General features: G+C 38.8%; 1 protein-coding gene across 1 annotated transcript; it reads right to left on the bottom strand.

Annotated features, from left to right (window-relative positions):
* Nucleotides 1-4,446: 4,446 nt before the first annotated feature.
* On the bottom strand, nucleotides 4,447-5,554 carry OR6S1 (olfactory receptor family 6 subfamily S member 1). Its single transcript, XM_019632364.1, has one exon. It carries the CDS (start codon nucleotides 5,552-5,554, stop codon nucleotides 4,559-4,561), a length of 996 nt encoding a protein of 331 aa, XP_019487909.1. The 3' UTR covers nucleotides 4,447-4,558.
* Nucleotides 5,555-16,451: the final 10,897 nt, after the last annotated feature.

Raw genomic sequence — 16,451 nt, 5'->3', positions numbered from 1 at the left:
GTAAACTTTGCCTCTTGGTGAAATCGATGGTTCTTAGTTTTCTTTCGTCCTCTAACCCCAGGCCGCTTGCGATGGTTCCTTAAGCACCCAGACTCTTCCGAGGGTCCAAGCCATACTCGCAGATCAGCCTGAGTCCCTTACTGGCCGTTCCTAGCTCTGGAACGCTGTGACTCAGGTGCCTCCGAATCCGCACGGTGTTGCTCTTGGAACCTGGAGAAAATCACTGGGCTTAGGACAAGAATCAAACGTGGTCCTCGGAGAGCATGATGCATCTAACAGGATGAATGCGTACTCTTCAAGAGAGGAAGCGTGTTGGGGTTGGATCCTTGAGCTGGTGGGATGGTTTTATTTTGCTCTGGGTGAGAGAGATCCAGGGTTCAAATCCCGGCCGAGCCCCACTCTTCCTATAAAAGCCAAATGAAGCCAACACCACCAAGCCTAGCTCCACTCAGGTTGTCAGTTGGCTTCTTCTGTCCGACTCAGGGACAACGAAGATGCTGCTGTGGGTCAAAGGCTTCGTTGGAGATCGGTGCCCCTAGTCCACTCTGACAGGCTTTTATTGTCAATAAAAGCTGATTTCCGGGACCCCGCGCACCCGCCCCTCTCACCCTCCCTCCTACGAGGGACTGGGCGCCGCCACCCCGACACTTGTGCGGGCGCCCACGGGCGGGTGAGCTCCCCCTCCCTGCATGGCCTTACTGAACACCAAGATTGGAGCTCTGGGTATGCGGCCCCTCGCCGGCAGCTTCAGGGGGGACTCGGATCCCAGGTACCGGTTCCAGCACGGCCTCCTTACCGGACTCCGCAGATGTTCCAGGCTCCCCTCAAATGTCCCGCGCTGGGGGCGGCTCAGGGGCTGCAAACGTGAATTCAGGCTCCTCAAACCCAGAGAGGCGTCCTGCAGGCTTCAGACGGTAACCCTTCTGCTCTGAATATTTGGCATGTAAGTGTGAGTTTACAATGAAAAATAAAATTTGACATTTTCTAGGGAGTATAAAGAAAACCTCATCGCAAAGTATTTTCCTAACGGTGGATACGAGAAAAACCTGTGCCCTTCACCGGTTCCCCCATCTCTGTTGTACAGTTCGTAAGATGTAAAACCTGCATAATTGCATATGCAACATATAGAGCAATGCTGAAACAAAGGCTAAAATGGAAGAAGAGCTGTGGCAGAGAGTTGGAGAATACCCTACTGTAAAATCATTTTGATTGAAACTTAGAGGAAGAGTTACATTGTAGAACTATACTTAATTAAAGTGATGCTATCAGGTCAAATAATCAGGCAGCCTTTGACTGGCACCAGTCCAAATGACTTTATCAGCAAACAGGAACATGTACCTTAAGTGTGCAGCATGCAAATATACGCCAAAAAAACCCCACCAAAAAACAAACAAACAAACAAACAAACAAAACAACCTTATTCCAGTAGTTCTTACCCTAACACTTCACGAGGAAAAGACAAGTGCACCTCCCACTAGGGCATTTCATACGGAAAACAGTAGTACCTGGAGTGTGTTGGGGTCGCAATGTCAGGACAAAACTCTCTTCCTGTGGCCCTGGTCCGCCTACCCCACCGTCGCCAAGTGCTGTACCAGCCTTCCTAATGCGAAGTTTGGGTTCCGGAAACCCTTGGGCTCAAACGATGCAGACATTAATTCCGTCCAAAGGGAGTGCAATTGAATTATTTCCAGGCATTATTTTCCAAAACGCAATATAACATAGTGACAATCGACTTGCCATTTCTGGCAAGAATCCGCTAGACCCTTTAGTGCTCTTTCATTGCTGGAAAAACAGCAGGCTGTAGTATGAGGAGGTGTCTACCTGTAACCATAGAGTGTAGTTGATTCCGGTTTGTAGAAGTTGCCCAAACTTATTAACTGTTGGAATAAGGCCTTCAAACTTGCTTATCTTCCTAAACCACTTGTACATGGGGAATCTTTGACAGAATTTGTCTGACCCGATCATATTTGTCCTTTTCAAGGTTCCTCTCTTGGAAAAGTTATGTGGCCAGGCAAGAATAGTTTTGTGATTGGTGATTGGAGGAAGGGAAGAGAGAAGGTAGAATCTGCCAGGATGACCTGATTTCCTTACAGGCTGGCTGTTTCACCAGAAAGGTGATATATCTAGCCTGGGCCTTGATGTGTTTGCTGAATGAATGTCTACTGGTAGAGATGCACAGTGGGAAGCTGGGTATAAAGTCCTGGGTTCATGAGAAAGATCCAAACGAAAGACAGGACTTTTAAGAACAAAAAAACACAGGGCAGTGGTTAATGCTGGTTTGGATAAGAACCCACATGGAAGAGCATTCATGGAGAAAGAATTTAAGGATAGATCCTGGTGAATTTAAGGATAGGCTCTGATTTGGTTACTCAGGCACTATGGACAATCATTACCACTATTTAAAGCAGAGAATTTAGGGAAGATGATAGCACTGGGTGGGTTGAAGAATAAGGGGAGGGTTGGAACATAGGTAAATCATTCTTTTTTAGGAGCTTGACTGTGAGGGGGAGGGTTTGCTTAGTACACATGTTTGGCTCTGAGGCCTTAGGGTAGCTCCAGGGTTATTTAGTAGATCCTTTCTTTCACTGCCCTGAAACCTGGCAAGGGTGTGTTGGGTTACCAAAAGTAAGCTTGTTGGCCTACATATGTTCTGACTCTTAAGGTATTTTATCACCACTGCAGATAAAAGTGGTGTTATTCTTCCTTCTGTTACCATGGTAGAAGCAGAAATACTGGCTTGCCCTACAATCAAGACCAGGTTGACTTGGCAGCACTTGAACAAAGGCACAGAGGACCAAATTAAAGGGGGAATAAATATCTTGTGTTTTGAGGAGGGAAGAGAAAGAAGGAAAGCTAGTTCTGAAAAGCAGAAATAAGTTTAGGATGATCTTATATGGTAGAGAGGTGAGGGTTTCAAAACCCAAAATAAGCTCTTTTGACCTTTTAGAAAATCATGCCCATTGGGAACCAGAAAGAGGGCATCTGGCTGAAGATTCAGCAGGCATTGCTTTTCTTTAGTGGCAGGAATTGATCTTCTAGACTCTACCTGAGAGGAGCCGCACCAGCATCTACAGCTATGAGCCTCAGTTCAGAGTTTGTTTTGCTGCTGACATTGCTAACAAGTAATTTTGTTAATTCTTGGGGTTGAGAACCACCAGTTCATCCTCACTGACTGGGGAATGGTAGAGGGCACAGAGTTCTGGGCCCTGGAAAACTTTGTTTGCCAAAGTCCTTACACTTTTTTTTTGTATTGTCAGATCTTGAAATAGTTCAGATATCTGTAATGCTTAACTCTTTAATATTAAAGATCTTCATCCCAATCCCAATTTTACTAAAGACATACAAACAAAAAAAGATTAATGACAACACATACATAAGAATATAAAAAGGTGAACAAATGAAAGAACACAATCCGGTGACAAAATCAGTGGAGATGTCTTTAATTCATCTTTGTAATAAAGTGCAAATTAGAAAAACACATTAAATGCTATTATTCATGAAATTTCTCTTTGATCTGCCTTTCCAAAGGTATCTCGGATTTCTGTAGAGAAGTGAATATGTCACTTATTATTTGTTTTATCTTTTTTCCACCTGGCAGGAAATGCAATTTGGGGGGGAAATATATACAAAAATACCCAGATAATCTATATGTTTTGTTTTTATTTACTTCTTATTATGATGATTTTTTTTTAATTTGGGGAGGGGAACAGTGTTGGGGAATTGGGGAGGGGGACCAGCCAAGTTGTTGTTCTTCAATCTTCGTTGTGGAGGGTGCCAGTCACCATCTGGCTGCCTGTCGGCAGCTCGTGGCCTCTAAGCTCAAGGTGCTGAGTCAGTCTTAGTTGCGGGTGGGCATACCCACCATCCCATGTGGGAGTTGAACCAGCAGCCTTGTTGTTAAGAGTGCATGCTCTATCCACTGAGCCATCCTGCCAACAGGTGGCAGCTCAGCGGCAGCTCAGCTCGGGCACAGCGTCACTGGCCCATGTGGGAATCGAACTGGCGGCCCTGTTGCTCAGAGCTCGCGCTCTTAAGTTAACTCTTAACCAACTGAGCCACTCAGCAGGCCCAGGATTTTTTAAATTCTTGATTTTCATAAACAATTGGAAGGCTCTATTGAGAATTTTAATCATATTTAACTTTTGGCAAAGGTCACATATATTATAGATCCCTCTAAAATTAGATTAAAGCTATAGATCCTCTTCCCAGACAAATACTTATAAGCTCAAACACATACACTCACATACCAATGGGGCTTATAAATTTTCTGAAGCCCATCCTCAGACTCCCCAGTGACTATGGACCCTTAGGTTAATATCTCACAGGTTGGAGGGTCTTATGAGGTAATGATGGTATTGATTATGACATATCAATAATAATATGGATTTATGTATGAGATGAAATCAAGGAATTTTGCCTGGAAGAGAATAGACTTGATAACTCCAGTTCTACAGTAGTTCCAGAACTCAATTTTTGGTGATGTCCACGATGACAATAAGAAAGAGAGTGACAATGGAGAAGACTTGGAGTTAAGACTAGTTATTACATCCCTTCCCTTTCACCTCATTATTTTCTTGTTGAAACTCTTAGCAAGTAAAATATCCCCCCAAAAGCCTGCTACCACCTTCCTTAACGTATCCTTCAAAGCATCCTTGACTTGCTTATTGCGCAAGGCATAGATGAATGGATTCAGCAGTGGTGTCACAAATGTTGTTACCACTGTCACTGCCCAGTTAGCATCCACAGAGTCACTCTGTGATGGCCGCACATAGAGAAAAATGGCACTTCCATAGAAGAGGGTCACCACCATCAAGTGGGAGGTACAGGTAGAGAAGGCTTTCTGACGGCCTGAAGCAGAGGGGATGCGCAGGACAGCCAGGACAATGTGACCATAGGACACAGCAGTAATCATAAGTGAGGACACAATGACAAGAGAGGCCAGGACAAAGTCAGTTTCCTCCAGCTTCTTGGTGTTGGTGCATGCTAGGCGGAGCAGTGGGCCACTATCACAGAAGAAGTTTTGCACCACTGCATCCTGTTCACAGAAAGGAAGCAAAGACACAGCCACTGTGGGGCCAAGCACTGACAGAAGTCCCCCCATCCAGCAAGCCAAGGCCACTCGGAAGCACACAGTACCATTCATGAGCAAGGGGTAGTGCAGAGAGTGACAGATGGCCAGGTAGCGATCCACAGACATGACAGCCAACAGCAAGAACTCAGAGGCTCCAAGAAAGAAGTAGAAATAGAATTGGGTAATACATGCAGCAAAGGAAATAGTATGTTGCCTTGAGAGGAAATTGCTCAGCATCTTGGGAATGATGATGGAAGTGAGTAGGATCTCTAGGCAGGACAGGTTACCCAGAAAGAAGTACATGGGAGTCTGCAGGCGAGTATTGGCTCCTACCACCCCAACAATCAACATGTTGCCTGTTAGAGTCAGCAGATAGACAAGAAGGAAGACAGAAAACAGTTCTGCTTTTGTGCCGTTGAGATTTGGGACACCTGCCAGTATGAACTCTGTCACAGCATTGCTCTGGTTCCCAGCAGGAGCCATTATCTTCCCCACCTGTGCAACAAAATGAACATAATTTTGGTGAGGAGAGGTCTTCTCCAGAACAATCCTGAAAACTAATCATGAAATGGCACACGTATTCCCACTTTCTCCAATCACAGATCCCGTTAAGATCTGAAGGATCTGAGGTCCTCATCTAATTAATTTTAGGGCTGGTGAAGATTTTCCATAAAGGGTAGTTAAAATTTAGATATGAAGATGCCAAGAGCCTCCATCTCCACCTCTCCTATTTTCAGATCTTAAATGATACTTCATTATTATAATAACTATATCACTGAGCATCCGAGTTGGGCAAAAAAAGCAGAGAAATGTTTTTGTGAAGAATATGATTCCCATTCAATGAGGATCAGAACTTGAACCAGATCGCTTAGCTTTGAATTCCAGTATCTTCACTTACTAGCGAAGTAGCCTTGAAAAACTTGTAAGTATCACATGAAGTAATAGTGCAGAGGGTTTAAAGGGGTCTCCAAAACTGACAAATGATGTGGTAGAGAAAGCCCTGGACCATAAGTTAGGGCACCAAACCCTCGGCTTGGCTTGCCACTTCCCTCGGAAGACTGCCAGGGCATCCGGCCCATTTGTCCTTCAACTGCTTGATTATAGAGTGAGTCAAAGGAATATAGGTCATTAGTGTATCTATTATATGAAATTACTCTTTTCATGGAGAATTTCTTCAGCAACCCAAGGATCTAACCGAACTCAGCTTGTCACAAAGTGCTTGCCTATCTAAAGCAAAGTATGCCATATTTAAAAGAGAGAAGAGGGATAAACTACATTGATTCCATCAAGTATCCACATCTTTTAATTTAGTGTCAACTTCAAGCTAAGTACCCTGGGGAATATTAAGATGAGTTTCTTAAGCTTTTCAGTCCATGATACCAATTCAGGCCCTTTCACAGGCTTGGACTCTATTAGATGACTTGCCAGAGACAGAACTATGAATTCCTGGTAATTACTAACAAAATCAGAAATGAAGTCCTTCCCATTTACTTCAAGTCTTTCCAGTTCTGAAGACCATCAGCTCCAAGAACTAAATCAATAATATTTTGAAACTCTGCTTTAAAAATGCCTCAGTTATTAGGCAAATACTGATCCCATTAGCCATGCAAAGCATGGGAATTTACTTTAAGGCTTTGGTTCTCTGTCAGCCCTATTGTTCTCCAGCACACCTCAACAGTCTTTGTGCCCAGCAAACATCAGGCTCTTTACTTAAAATTTCTCACCTGTGGGTCCCACCTGAGTTGGAACATTTTTGTGCTTTTTGTCTAGGATAAAGCAACTCTATGGTCTTTCTCCTCAGGGGTTCCACTCAGCATCTTATCTCCCTCCAGCTTCTATAGATATTGCTTTACTGTCGTGTCAGTAAAATAATTCAACTTTTTCTCTGTGTTGATTATGTGTCAGGTGCTACATTTGGTGATTCAGAGATAAAAGAGATATTGTCTCTACCCTCATATAGCTCAAAGAGAATGACAGAAAAATTAACATGTGTCACAGGTAGAATGTCACAGGTAAGCATTGGGTCTACGGGAGACACATAGAAAGGGACTTAAACTGAAACTCAGAGAGACAAGAAGTATTCTAAAGAAAGGTGATGCCTAAAAGAAATATTAAAAAATAAGTATGCGTTTGATAGGCAAGAAGAGAGGGGTTTTGGTGGAAAAGAGCTGCATGTGAACACGGTACATTTGGGCAGAAGCACAGAGCATAAGAGGCAGAGTGTGGAATGAGACAGGACTGGTCACCTCAAGAGGACTCTTTCTGGCTTTCTGTTGCTCTCTGTGAAAATACTTCCTTTGAACTAATCCTGACTATATCTTAAGTAAGAGGAAGATGAGTCCCAACTCCAAATATGAAAGAAAGCCCTCCTACCTACCCCCCCCCCGGAATGTTCTGAATGTCTCCATGAGGGTGGCGATCACCCTGCAAGAACCCTCTTTCCCTTTTTATGACTCAATGTCCCACTCCATCCTAGAGTCCTTCCCATACCGTGTACTGTGAGGCTGACAACAGCCTGGTATCCTAGGAGTTCCTGAGGATGGGAAAAGCACTCAGGAAAACAGGCAGCGGTTAGATAATCTGCTTCTTCTCTTGTGCTTTCCTTCCAGGTGTAATTCCTCAGATGCTCCTACTCTGCCTTGTAAACAAAGAGACTTTCTGATTCTAAGGAGGCTGCATCATGCTGCCCCTTCTTAAGGTCATGGGCAAGTCAGTTATTAGGGCCCATCCTTCTCTTCCCTTAGAAAGAGTGTCTTCTACAATGTGATCACTGCCTTCAGCTAGAACAGGCACACTTCCAGTGCAGGACAATGATCTCGCTATGCTGCAAGCTATGTCACTACAAGAACAACATGAGGCTGAAAGGCAAGGGGTGAATAGGGAGGAGTTAAATCATTCATGGATCTATGAAAAGAAATAGTGCACTTACCTAGAGTTCCTTTCATCTCTAATGGTTGAAAAATGTTCCATTTAAAGCCAAGTCTTCACTTTTTTGCAGATGTGTTTTATGTACAAACTGTCAGTTTTCCTGTTTTAGACCCCCATCTTTCCTGGCTCGTGACATTAGCCTGAGTGCAGGGAAGGATATGGTTAAAGAAGCCATTGGCTTCTAACCCATCCCTCTATTGAATGGTAAGATCCTTCATGCATAACTTTAGCTTCCAATGGAGATGCTCCAAAACAGGGATTGGTTGATCCAGACATTAGGAGCCCAGCTAGCAGCAGTGTCTACTAGAGAAAATTGTGAGGACATAAAACCATAAGAGAGTCAGAAAGACAAAGAGAGAAAATAATTCTTAAAAGAGCCATGGGAGATTTGCGACTCAATAGAAATTGACTGATAAATCTGAAAAGGAGGCTGACCCTTCATTCAACAAGGGATGACTGGGAACATTTCTGCCTTTATCTGTCAACCACCCCAAGCCAGGCCCCTGCAAGAGTACTGGGGCAATAAAGTGGAAATGACAGAAAGAATGGAGTTTGAACAGCTATGGAAGGCCACAGTCATCATCCAATTTTCCCCTACATGGCACTCAGAGGAAATGTTTATTTCCAGGCAACACAGACATAATGTCTTCTCCCTGAAGACTTAAAATGGTACTGGGAATTCTTTCCCTGACTTCTAGGTTGGGAAGTGGTAAGAGCCCCAAGAGTGTGATAAGATAGGAAAAGATTCCCTACCTACATCATCTCTTGTTTCTGCTGCTTTTCCAAGTCTTGTACTTTATCCTCTAGTAATACATATACCATACCATACACTCGAAACTTTATTTAGAGTTCTGAACCAGTGTTAACATTTGTCCATTTGTATTCTATATATGCCCCTAAAAACTTGACTACTATTCAAACTCAATTTACTCTGGTGCATATGAGTTCTTCTGAGTAGCTTTCCCTACCCACGCCTCTCAATCCCACCACTCTACCCATTCTCCAACCTGAACTGTGGAACATTCTACTGACATCAGTTTCAATACTTAATCTATCGTATTATAACTCTGCATTTTTATCTGTGTCCCCTGCCAGATTCTGCACCCCTAAGGCATTATATAAGGAAACAAAATATAAGGAATTATATTTTGATCTCTGTATTTCCAGCACAAAGCACAGTGCCTGGCACACATTAAGTGCTTAATAAATTATGTGAGCTAAAGTTCTCTGAACCCCAGACATAAGGAGCAGCTGCTCTTGTGAGATGAGCACCAGTTAAATCTTGAGCTGAGAGGAAGAGTACACAGGTCTTCCTGGAACTCCGTTTGGCTGAATTCCATCCTTTTTAGACATATTCCTTTTTAAGAGGAAAGAAAATACCTAAATGGAAGCATGGATGAGGCATGAGAAGTGCCATCACTTTAGGTTCTGAGGAAGGAGTGGGACTAAAAAGACTGGTAGAATTAGATGAGCTAAGCTAAAAAAACATTAAACTGGAAACTAAAGTTCTTTTTTGTTGAGCTGTGGGAAAGAGAGGTCTAAGCTAAAAGAGAGACCATGAGGTCTAAGTGCTACTAAACCACATTTAAGCCATATGTATTTCTAAATTTTAAAGCAAAATGCAGCAAAAGCAGTTCGAACAGGGAAATTCAGAGATAAATGCATACCTCAAAAAACAAGAAAAGTCTTAATAGACAACTTAACTTTACACCTCAAGGAAGTAGAAAAATAACAAGTGAAGCCCAAAGTCAGTAGAAGAAAGGAAATAGCAAAGATTAGAGCAGAAATAAATAAAAATAGGGACCAAAAAGACAATAAAAAAGATCAGTAAAACTAAGAGCTAATTCTTTGAAAAAAAAAAAAAAGAACAAAATTGACAAATCTTTACCTAGACTCACCAATAAGAGGACCCAAATAAATAAAATCATAAATCAAAGAGATGTTACAACTGATACCACAGTAATACAAAGGACCATAAGAGACTACTATGAATGTGAGCAATTATATGCCAACAAATTGGGCAACCAAGAAAGAATGGACAAACGTCTAGAAACATACAACTTACCAAAGTTGAATAGTGATAAAATAGAAAATCTGAACAGACAAATTACTAATAAGGAAATCAAATCAGTAATAAAAAATCTCCTAACAAACAAAAACAAGGACAGATAGCTTCACTGGTGAATTCTACCAAACATTCTAAGAAGAATTAATACTCAAACACTTCCAAAAAAATTGAAAAGAAGGGAACTCTTTCAAACTAATTTTACAAGGCCAGAACTACTCTGATACCAAAACCAGACAAGGAGCCACAAGAATAAAAAAATTATAGGCCAATATCCCTTAAGAACATAGATGCAAAAATCCTCAACAAAAGGTTAGTCAGCCAAATTCAACAATACATTAAAAGGATCAAACTCCATGATCAAGTAGGATTTGTTCTAGGGATGCAAGGATGATTCAACATCCATAAATCAGTCAATGTGATACACAACATTAACAAAATGAAAGATAACAATCATAAGATCATCTCAGTAGATGCAAAAAAAAAAGCATTCTATAAAATTCAACATCCATATATGATAAAAACTCTCAATAAAGTAGGGATAGAGGGAACTTCAACATAATAAGGGCCATAAATGAAAAGCCCACAGCTAACATCATACTCAGTGGTGAAAAGCTTTTCATCTACTATCAGGAAAAAGACTAAGCTGCTCACTCTTTCCACTTGTATTCAACATAGTATTGGGAGTCCTAGTCAAAGCAATTAAGCAAAACAAACAAACAAACAAACAAACAAACAAACAAACATAAGGCTTTTCCAAATTGGAAAGAAAGAAGTAAAACTGTCACTATTTACAGACAACATGATATTATATATATTATAGAAAACCCTAAAGCCTCCATTAAAAAACTTTTAGAAGTAATAAATTCAGTAAAGTTGCAGGATACAAAATCAATACACAAAAATCAGTTGTGTTTCTATGCATTAATAATTAACTCTCAGGACACATGGGAAGAACTGAGGGTTGTTAGTTGGGAGGGGGTGGGGATGAAGGAGAGGGGAAGGGATGAGACAATACAAATTGGTAATTGCAATATGGCCTCAGGCATAGAAAAAGACAGTCCAAGGAATACAATCAATAATGTTGTAAGCATTTCTTAGGGGGCCAGATGGACCAATGTCGTTTTGGGGAGTCCACTTCATAGTTGATGTAGAGGCCTGACCACCGCATTGTATTTCTGAAACTGATGTTGAATAATACTGTATGTCAACTATAATTATATATACATATAACCTCGGGACATGGAGTAGAGTGCGGGAACGGATTCAATGGAATTGTAATAGATAAGCATGATATCGGGGGTGGGAGGGCAGTGAATGGGGGGAGGGGGGTTGTTACTTTGTGAGGGTGAAAAGGGTAACTATGCATTGTTCTGTACACCTGAAACTAACAATAAAAAAAAACAAAACAAACAAACAAAAAAATTAACTCTCAGAAAGAGAACTTAAGAAAACAATCCTATTAACAATTACATCAAAAAGAATAAAATACCTAGAAATAAATTTAACCAAGAAGGTGAAAGACCTGAATACTGAAAACTATAAGATATTTAAGAAAAAAATTAAAGACATAAATAAGTAAAAAGATATTCCATGCTCATAGATTTGAAGAATTAATATTGTTAAAATTCCATATTATCCAAAGCAATCCCTATCAAAATTTCAATGATATTTTTCACAGAACTAGAACAAACAATGCTAAAATCTGTGTGGAAGCATAAAAGAACCTGAATAGCCAAAGCAATCCTGAGAAAGAAGCTCAAAGCCAGAGGAATTACACTCCCTGATTTTAAACTATATTTCAAAATTATAGTAATTAAAAGAGTATGGTATTTTTAAAACAAGAGTATGGTATTGGCATAAAAATAGACACAAAGATCAATGGAACAGAATGGAGAGTCCAGAAAACACCCCACACATATATGGTCAATTAATTTACAACAAAGGTGCTAAGGATATACAATGGGGAAAGGACAGTATCTTCAGTAAATGGTGTTGGGAAACTGGACAGCCACATGCAAAAGAATAAAACAGGACCACTCTTATACCATACATAAAATTAACTCAAAATGGATTAAAAACTTGAACATAGGACCTGAAACTATAAAAGTCCTAGAAGAAAACATAGGTGGTAAGCTCCTTGACATAGTTCTTAGTGATAATTTTTTAATCTGACACCAAAAGCAAAAGCAACTAAAGCAAAAATCAACAAGTGGGACTACATCAAACTAAAAAGCTTCTGTACAGCAAAGGAAACCCTCAACAAAATGAAAAGGCAATCTACAGAATGAGTGAAAATATTTGCAAATTATATAGCAGATAAGGGGCTAATATCCAAAATACATAAAGAACTCACACAACTCAATAACAAAAAGACAAGCCATATGATTTAAAAATGGGCAGAATATCTGAATAAACATTTTTCCAAATGTTTATTAACAAATAAAGAAATAAGACATACAGATGGCCAACAGGTACATGAAAAGATGCTCTATATCAATAATCATCTGGAAAAAGCAAATCAAAACTACAAAACTATCACCTCAGGCTTGTTAAAATGACTATTATCAAAAAGACTGGAAATAAATGTTGGCGAGTATGTGGAGAAAAGGGAACCCTTGTGAACTGTTGTTGGGAGTGTAATTTGGTGCAGACACTATGGAAAACAGTATGGAAGTACCCCAAAAAATTAAAAATAGAACCACCATATGACACAGAGATTTCACTTCTGGGTATTTACCTGAAAAAATGAAAACCTAGCTCAAAAGGATATATGCACCCCCATGTTCATTGCAGCATTATTTACAAGAGCCAAGATATGGAAACAACCTAAGTATCCATTGATGGATGAGTGGATAAACAAGATGTGGTATGTATATACAATGAAATATTATTTGGACATAAAAAAGAAAGAAATCTTACCATTTGCAACTACATGAATGGAACTTGAGGGCATTATGCTAAGTGAAATAAGTCAGAGAAAGACAAACACCATATGATCTCTCTTATATGTAGAATCTACATAAATAAATAATGTAGTTTATAGATACAGAGAACAGATGCGGTTGCCAGAGGTGGGGGTTGGGGGTAGGAGAAATGAATGAACTGTTTTTGGTTTTAGTTTACAATAAATTTAAAAAAATAAAAAAAATGTTTTGAAGTTTTTAATTGAACTATAAGGATTAAGTCTACAGCAGAAAGAGATGAGATCAAAGTAAGGTAATTTTTAAAAATTACATAGCTTATTATCCAACTGACAATTGTTTTAGTATTTAGTTTATAATACTTTCAAATGAACTTGATCATAGGAACATCTTAGATTTTGCATTAAATAGAGTGTGTTAGAAGAAAATATTGTATTTATTTTTAAAATATAAAACATGCTCACATGGCTCAAAAATAAAAACACAACTTATAAATTAAAAAGTCCTAGTCCTCCCCATCCCTATCCACACCACATCCCCTTCCCTAATTAACCATTTTCATTATTTTATTGTGCATCTTTCCAGTGACATTATATATGCAAATGTCAAAATGCTTATTTATTTACCTGTGACTTGCTTCTTCACCTTGTTCTTCACCTTGTTTCTTGCTTTCAAGATACCCTGGAAAATTTTCTCAGTCTGTAAATAGAGAGCAGAAGGAAAATACTTAAACTAAGGAGACTACTAGCTTGACAAATCTGTTGAATAAGTGAATTGTAACATTTTTGAATTATACTTCTGCTTTAATTATTGTTTGATATCTCTTTGACTTCAGTTTTCCTCATCAGTAAAAATCCTATTGTGGTAGATATCATATAAAAATATTTAAGTATCAATTTGTAAGTAAAACAAGTTATAGCAAAATGGTATGGTATCAGTTTGATCAAAATAAAGTGAATGGGGGTTTAGATAAAATTAGCTTGGACATGAATTGGGAATTCATGGAACTACGCATTGGTTACACTGAGATTCCTTATATTTTTAGTATGTTTGAAAATTTTCATAATAAAAAAGCATCATAACTATGTAGTCACAATCAGATATCTATTTAAAGACTCTAAGTCTTTAGGAACACACAATTTCTTCAGTAAAATTTAATGAATGTTAGAATACTTCCCTGAAGATGGCAACTCTAATTCCACAAAATTAACTAACCTGCCACTGGGGAACGTCGAATACCATGTGGGCTATTACAGCCAGGAAATGTAAATCTATAATGAACTACCAACTCCAACCGGAATTCAACCCTCTCAGCAACAACCTGTTTTCTGATCCTACAGCAATGGAGGCAATGTAGAAACACATACAAACACAGAGAATCACAGTTCAAATTGAGGAAATGGGATTCAAAATAATACATTGATGCAAAAACCTATCTTTTTCATTATGTTGACAAATTCCTTAAAATGAATTTTTTTTTCTCTTTCTTCTTTTCTTCCCTTTTCATGTTTTAAACGGGTGAGTACATAACAACATAGGAAAACAAGACAGAGTACCATTACCAAATATTTATGTAAAAGGAGCTTCCAGAAGAAAAGAAAAAAGCAGATAGAATTGAATTAAAAAGAACAGAGAAATACAATGCAAATCTAAACTACAATCAGGAGATACCTACTCCATAGTCCTCAATTCATGCATTTTAACTGACACCCAAATTCATACATTTTAACTGAAATGATTTTATACAACACTTTGAAAAAAAATTTCTTACTGAATGACATGATCAGGTTCAAAAACAGCTCTAACAATTATAAAATTACTATACATGTCTTAGGTTTTTACAACATGTAGTTTTTTTAATCAAAAATTTTAAAAATGAAATTTACCTTTTAATGTGCAACCTGTACTTGAGTTTGCTGCATACTCAATTATGAGTCAAACTTGAGATAAGCATACGTAAATTTCATTTTCAACTGGGATGAGACAGTTTTTGTTCTTGTGATTTATACTTAATAGAATAAGCTTGCTCACACATAAGATTGAAAAGTGCAACAAAATATTGATGAATTTCCTCTTAATGGGAAAAACCCAGAACGTTTCTAGGGGCAGATCAATTCATCTCATCTTGTGTGTATGATCAGACAGTGGCTCAAAGTCAAATTCATAGACTGAACAGAAAATTCAGAGAAAGGGTCCCTCATTTAATCACTTTTTTAGAAAGGGAAGGAAAATAGTTAAATTTTTTCTACAGTTCATCTAGGTGGTTTCAAATAAATAATGACAGTCTTACTCAATCTCAGGCCCAAGTAGTAGTGGAAACATTTCAAGATCTTTTACAACAGAGTTGCTCAACAGATTCATGTGATGAAAAATATCTGCAAAGTATGCTTCCCCTCCCCCCACAGCCATTCTTCATTTTCGAATCACACAGGAAATTCAGACAGCATTTTCTTGAAATTGCTCTAGCAAGTCACCTTTTAGTTCAGACACTGTTAGAACTTTACTAAGCTACAAGATTTCACTATGTAACAGGATATTTACATGCTCTTTGTACAGATTTTCACATAATTTAAAAAATTTTGTCAAATGAACTGAACTTTATTTAATAAAGTCAACCATTTCTTAGCATTGTGCAGAACTTTCTACATTTCTTCCTTAGAGCTTCTTACACTAGTACCTCTCTAGAAGAAAACAGTGTGTTATGTCAGAATTTTTTTTAACAAGAGGTCAAACCTTATATTAGAGATACTGTTGAAGAGACACCATCAGTACAGATATCAAAAAATTCCTCCCAGGATAGACCTTTTGATTCCAAATATGAAGACAGAATATTACTTTTTAATATGTAAAGCATTCATTTCTTTTTGAAGGTCTGATTTTATTGTCCAGAGTAATTCCTTTTTTCTCTAAATATGAATTTTCTTCCTAATGTTTAAGAGAATATGACAGAAAGCATCTTGAGTGATACAAGCCCTCATGCATGGTAGAATCCTGTTTCATCATAGTTTCAAGAATTCTCTTCATCTCTCTTATATCAGAGTGTACTATCCCTGTTTTCTGTCTTTCTCTTTGTTTAGATCAACCAGTAATTTCATGAGAATGTGTAGGAAGTCAATTTTTGTAATTTTAACTGCCCCCCCAATATGTAATTTTTGAAACCTGAAGCCTTTCAGGCCTTTTAGAGTGTCTGAAAATGCATTCTACACTACTGTTTAACTGATCATGTGACTGGTTGTAGAATTGTTAGAAAACATTTTCCTTCGATATTTTGAAGCATCTTCTTCCTTGTCTTCTAGCTTCCAGAGTTGCTATTGAGAAGTCCCACGCCAGTATGGTTCCCAATGCTTTATGACTTGCTATTTTTTCCTCTTTGGAAAGGGGCAGGTAAAATCATCCATGGTTGAGTACCACTGATGTACAGAAAACTTGAACAATCGCCTTCTAGCTGGAATCAAACTAGTGA

The sequence above is a fragment of the Hipposideros armiger genome, unplaced genomic scaffold, assembly GCF_001890085.2.
Source record: "Hipposideros armiger isolate ML-2016 unplaced genomic scaffold, ASM189008v1 scaffold_1132, whole genome shotgun sequence".
In the NCBI taxonomy this organism is placed as follows: Eukaryota; Metazoa; Chordata; class Mammalia; order Chiroptera; family Hipposideridae; genus Hipposideros; species Hipposideros armiger.
This window is presented reverse-complemented; position numbering and strand designations above follow the sequence as displayed.

Coding starts and splice junctions, on each gene's coding strand:
- OR6S1 (XM_019632364.1), bottom strand. CDS start 5,554: ATGGCTCCTGCTGGGAACCAGAGCAATGCTGTGACAGAGTTCATACTG.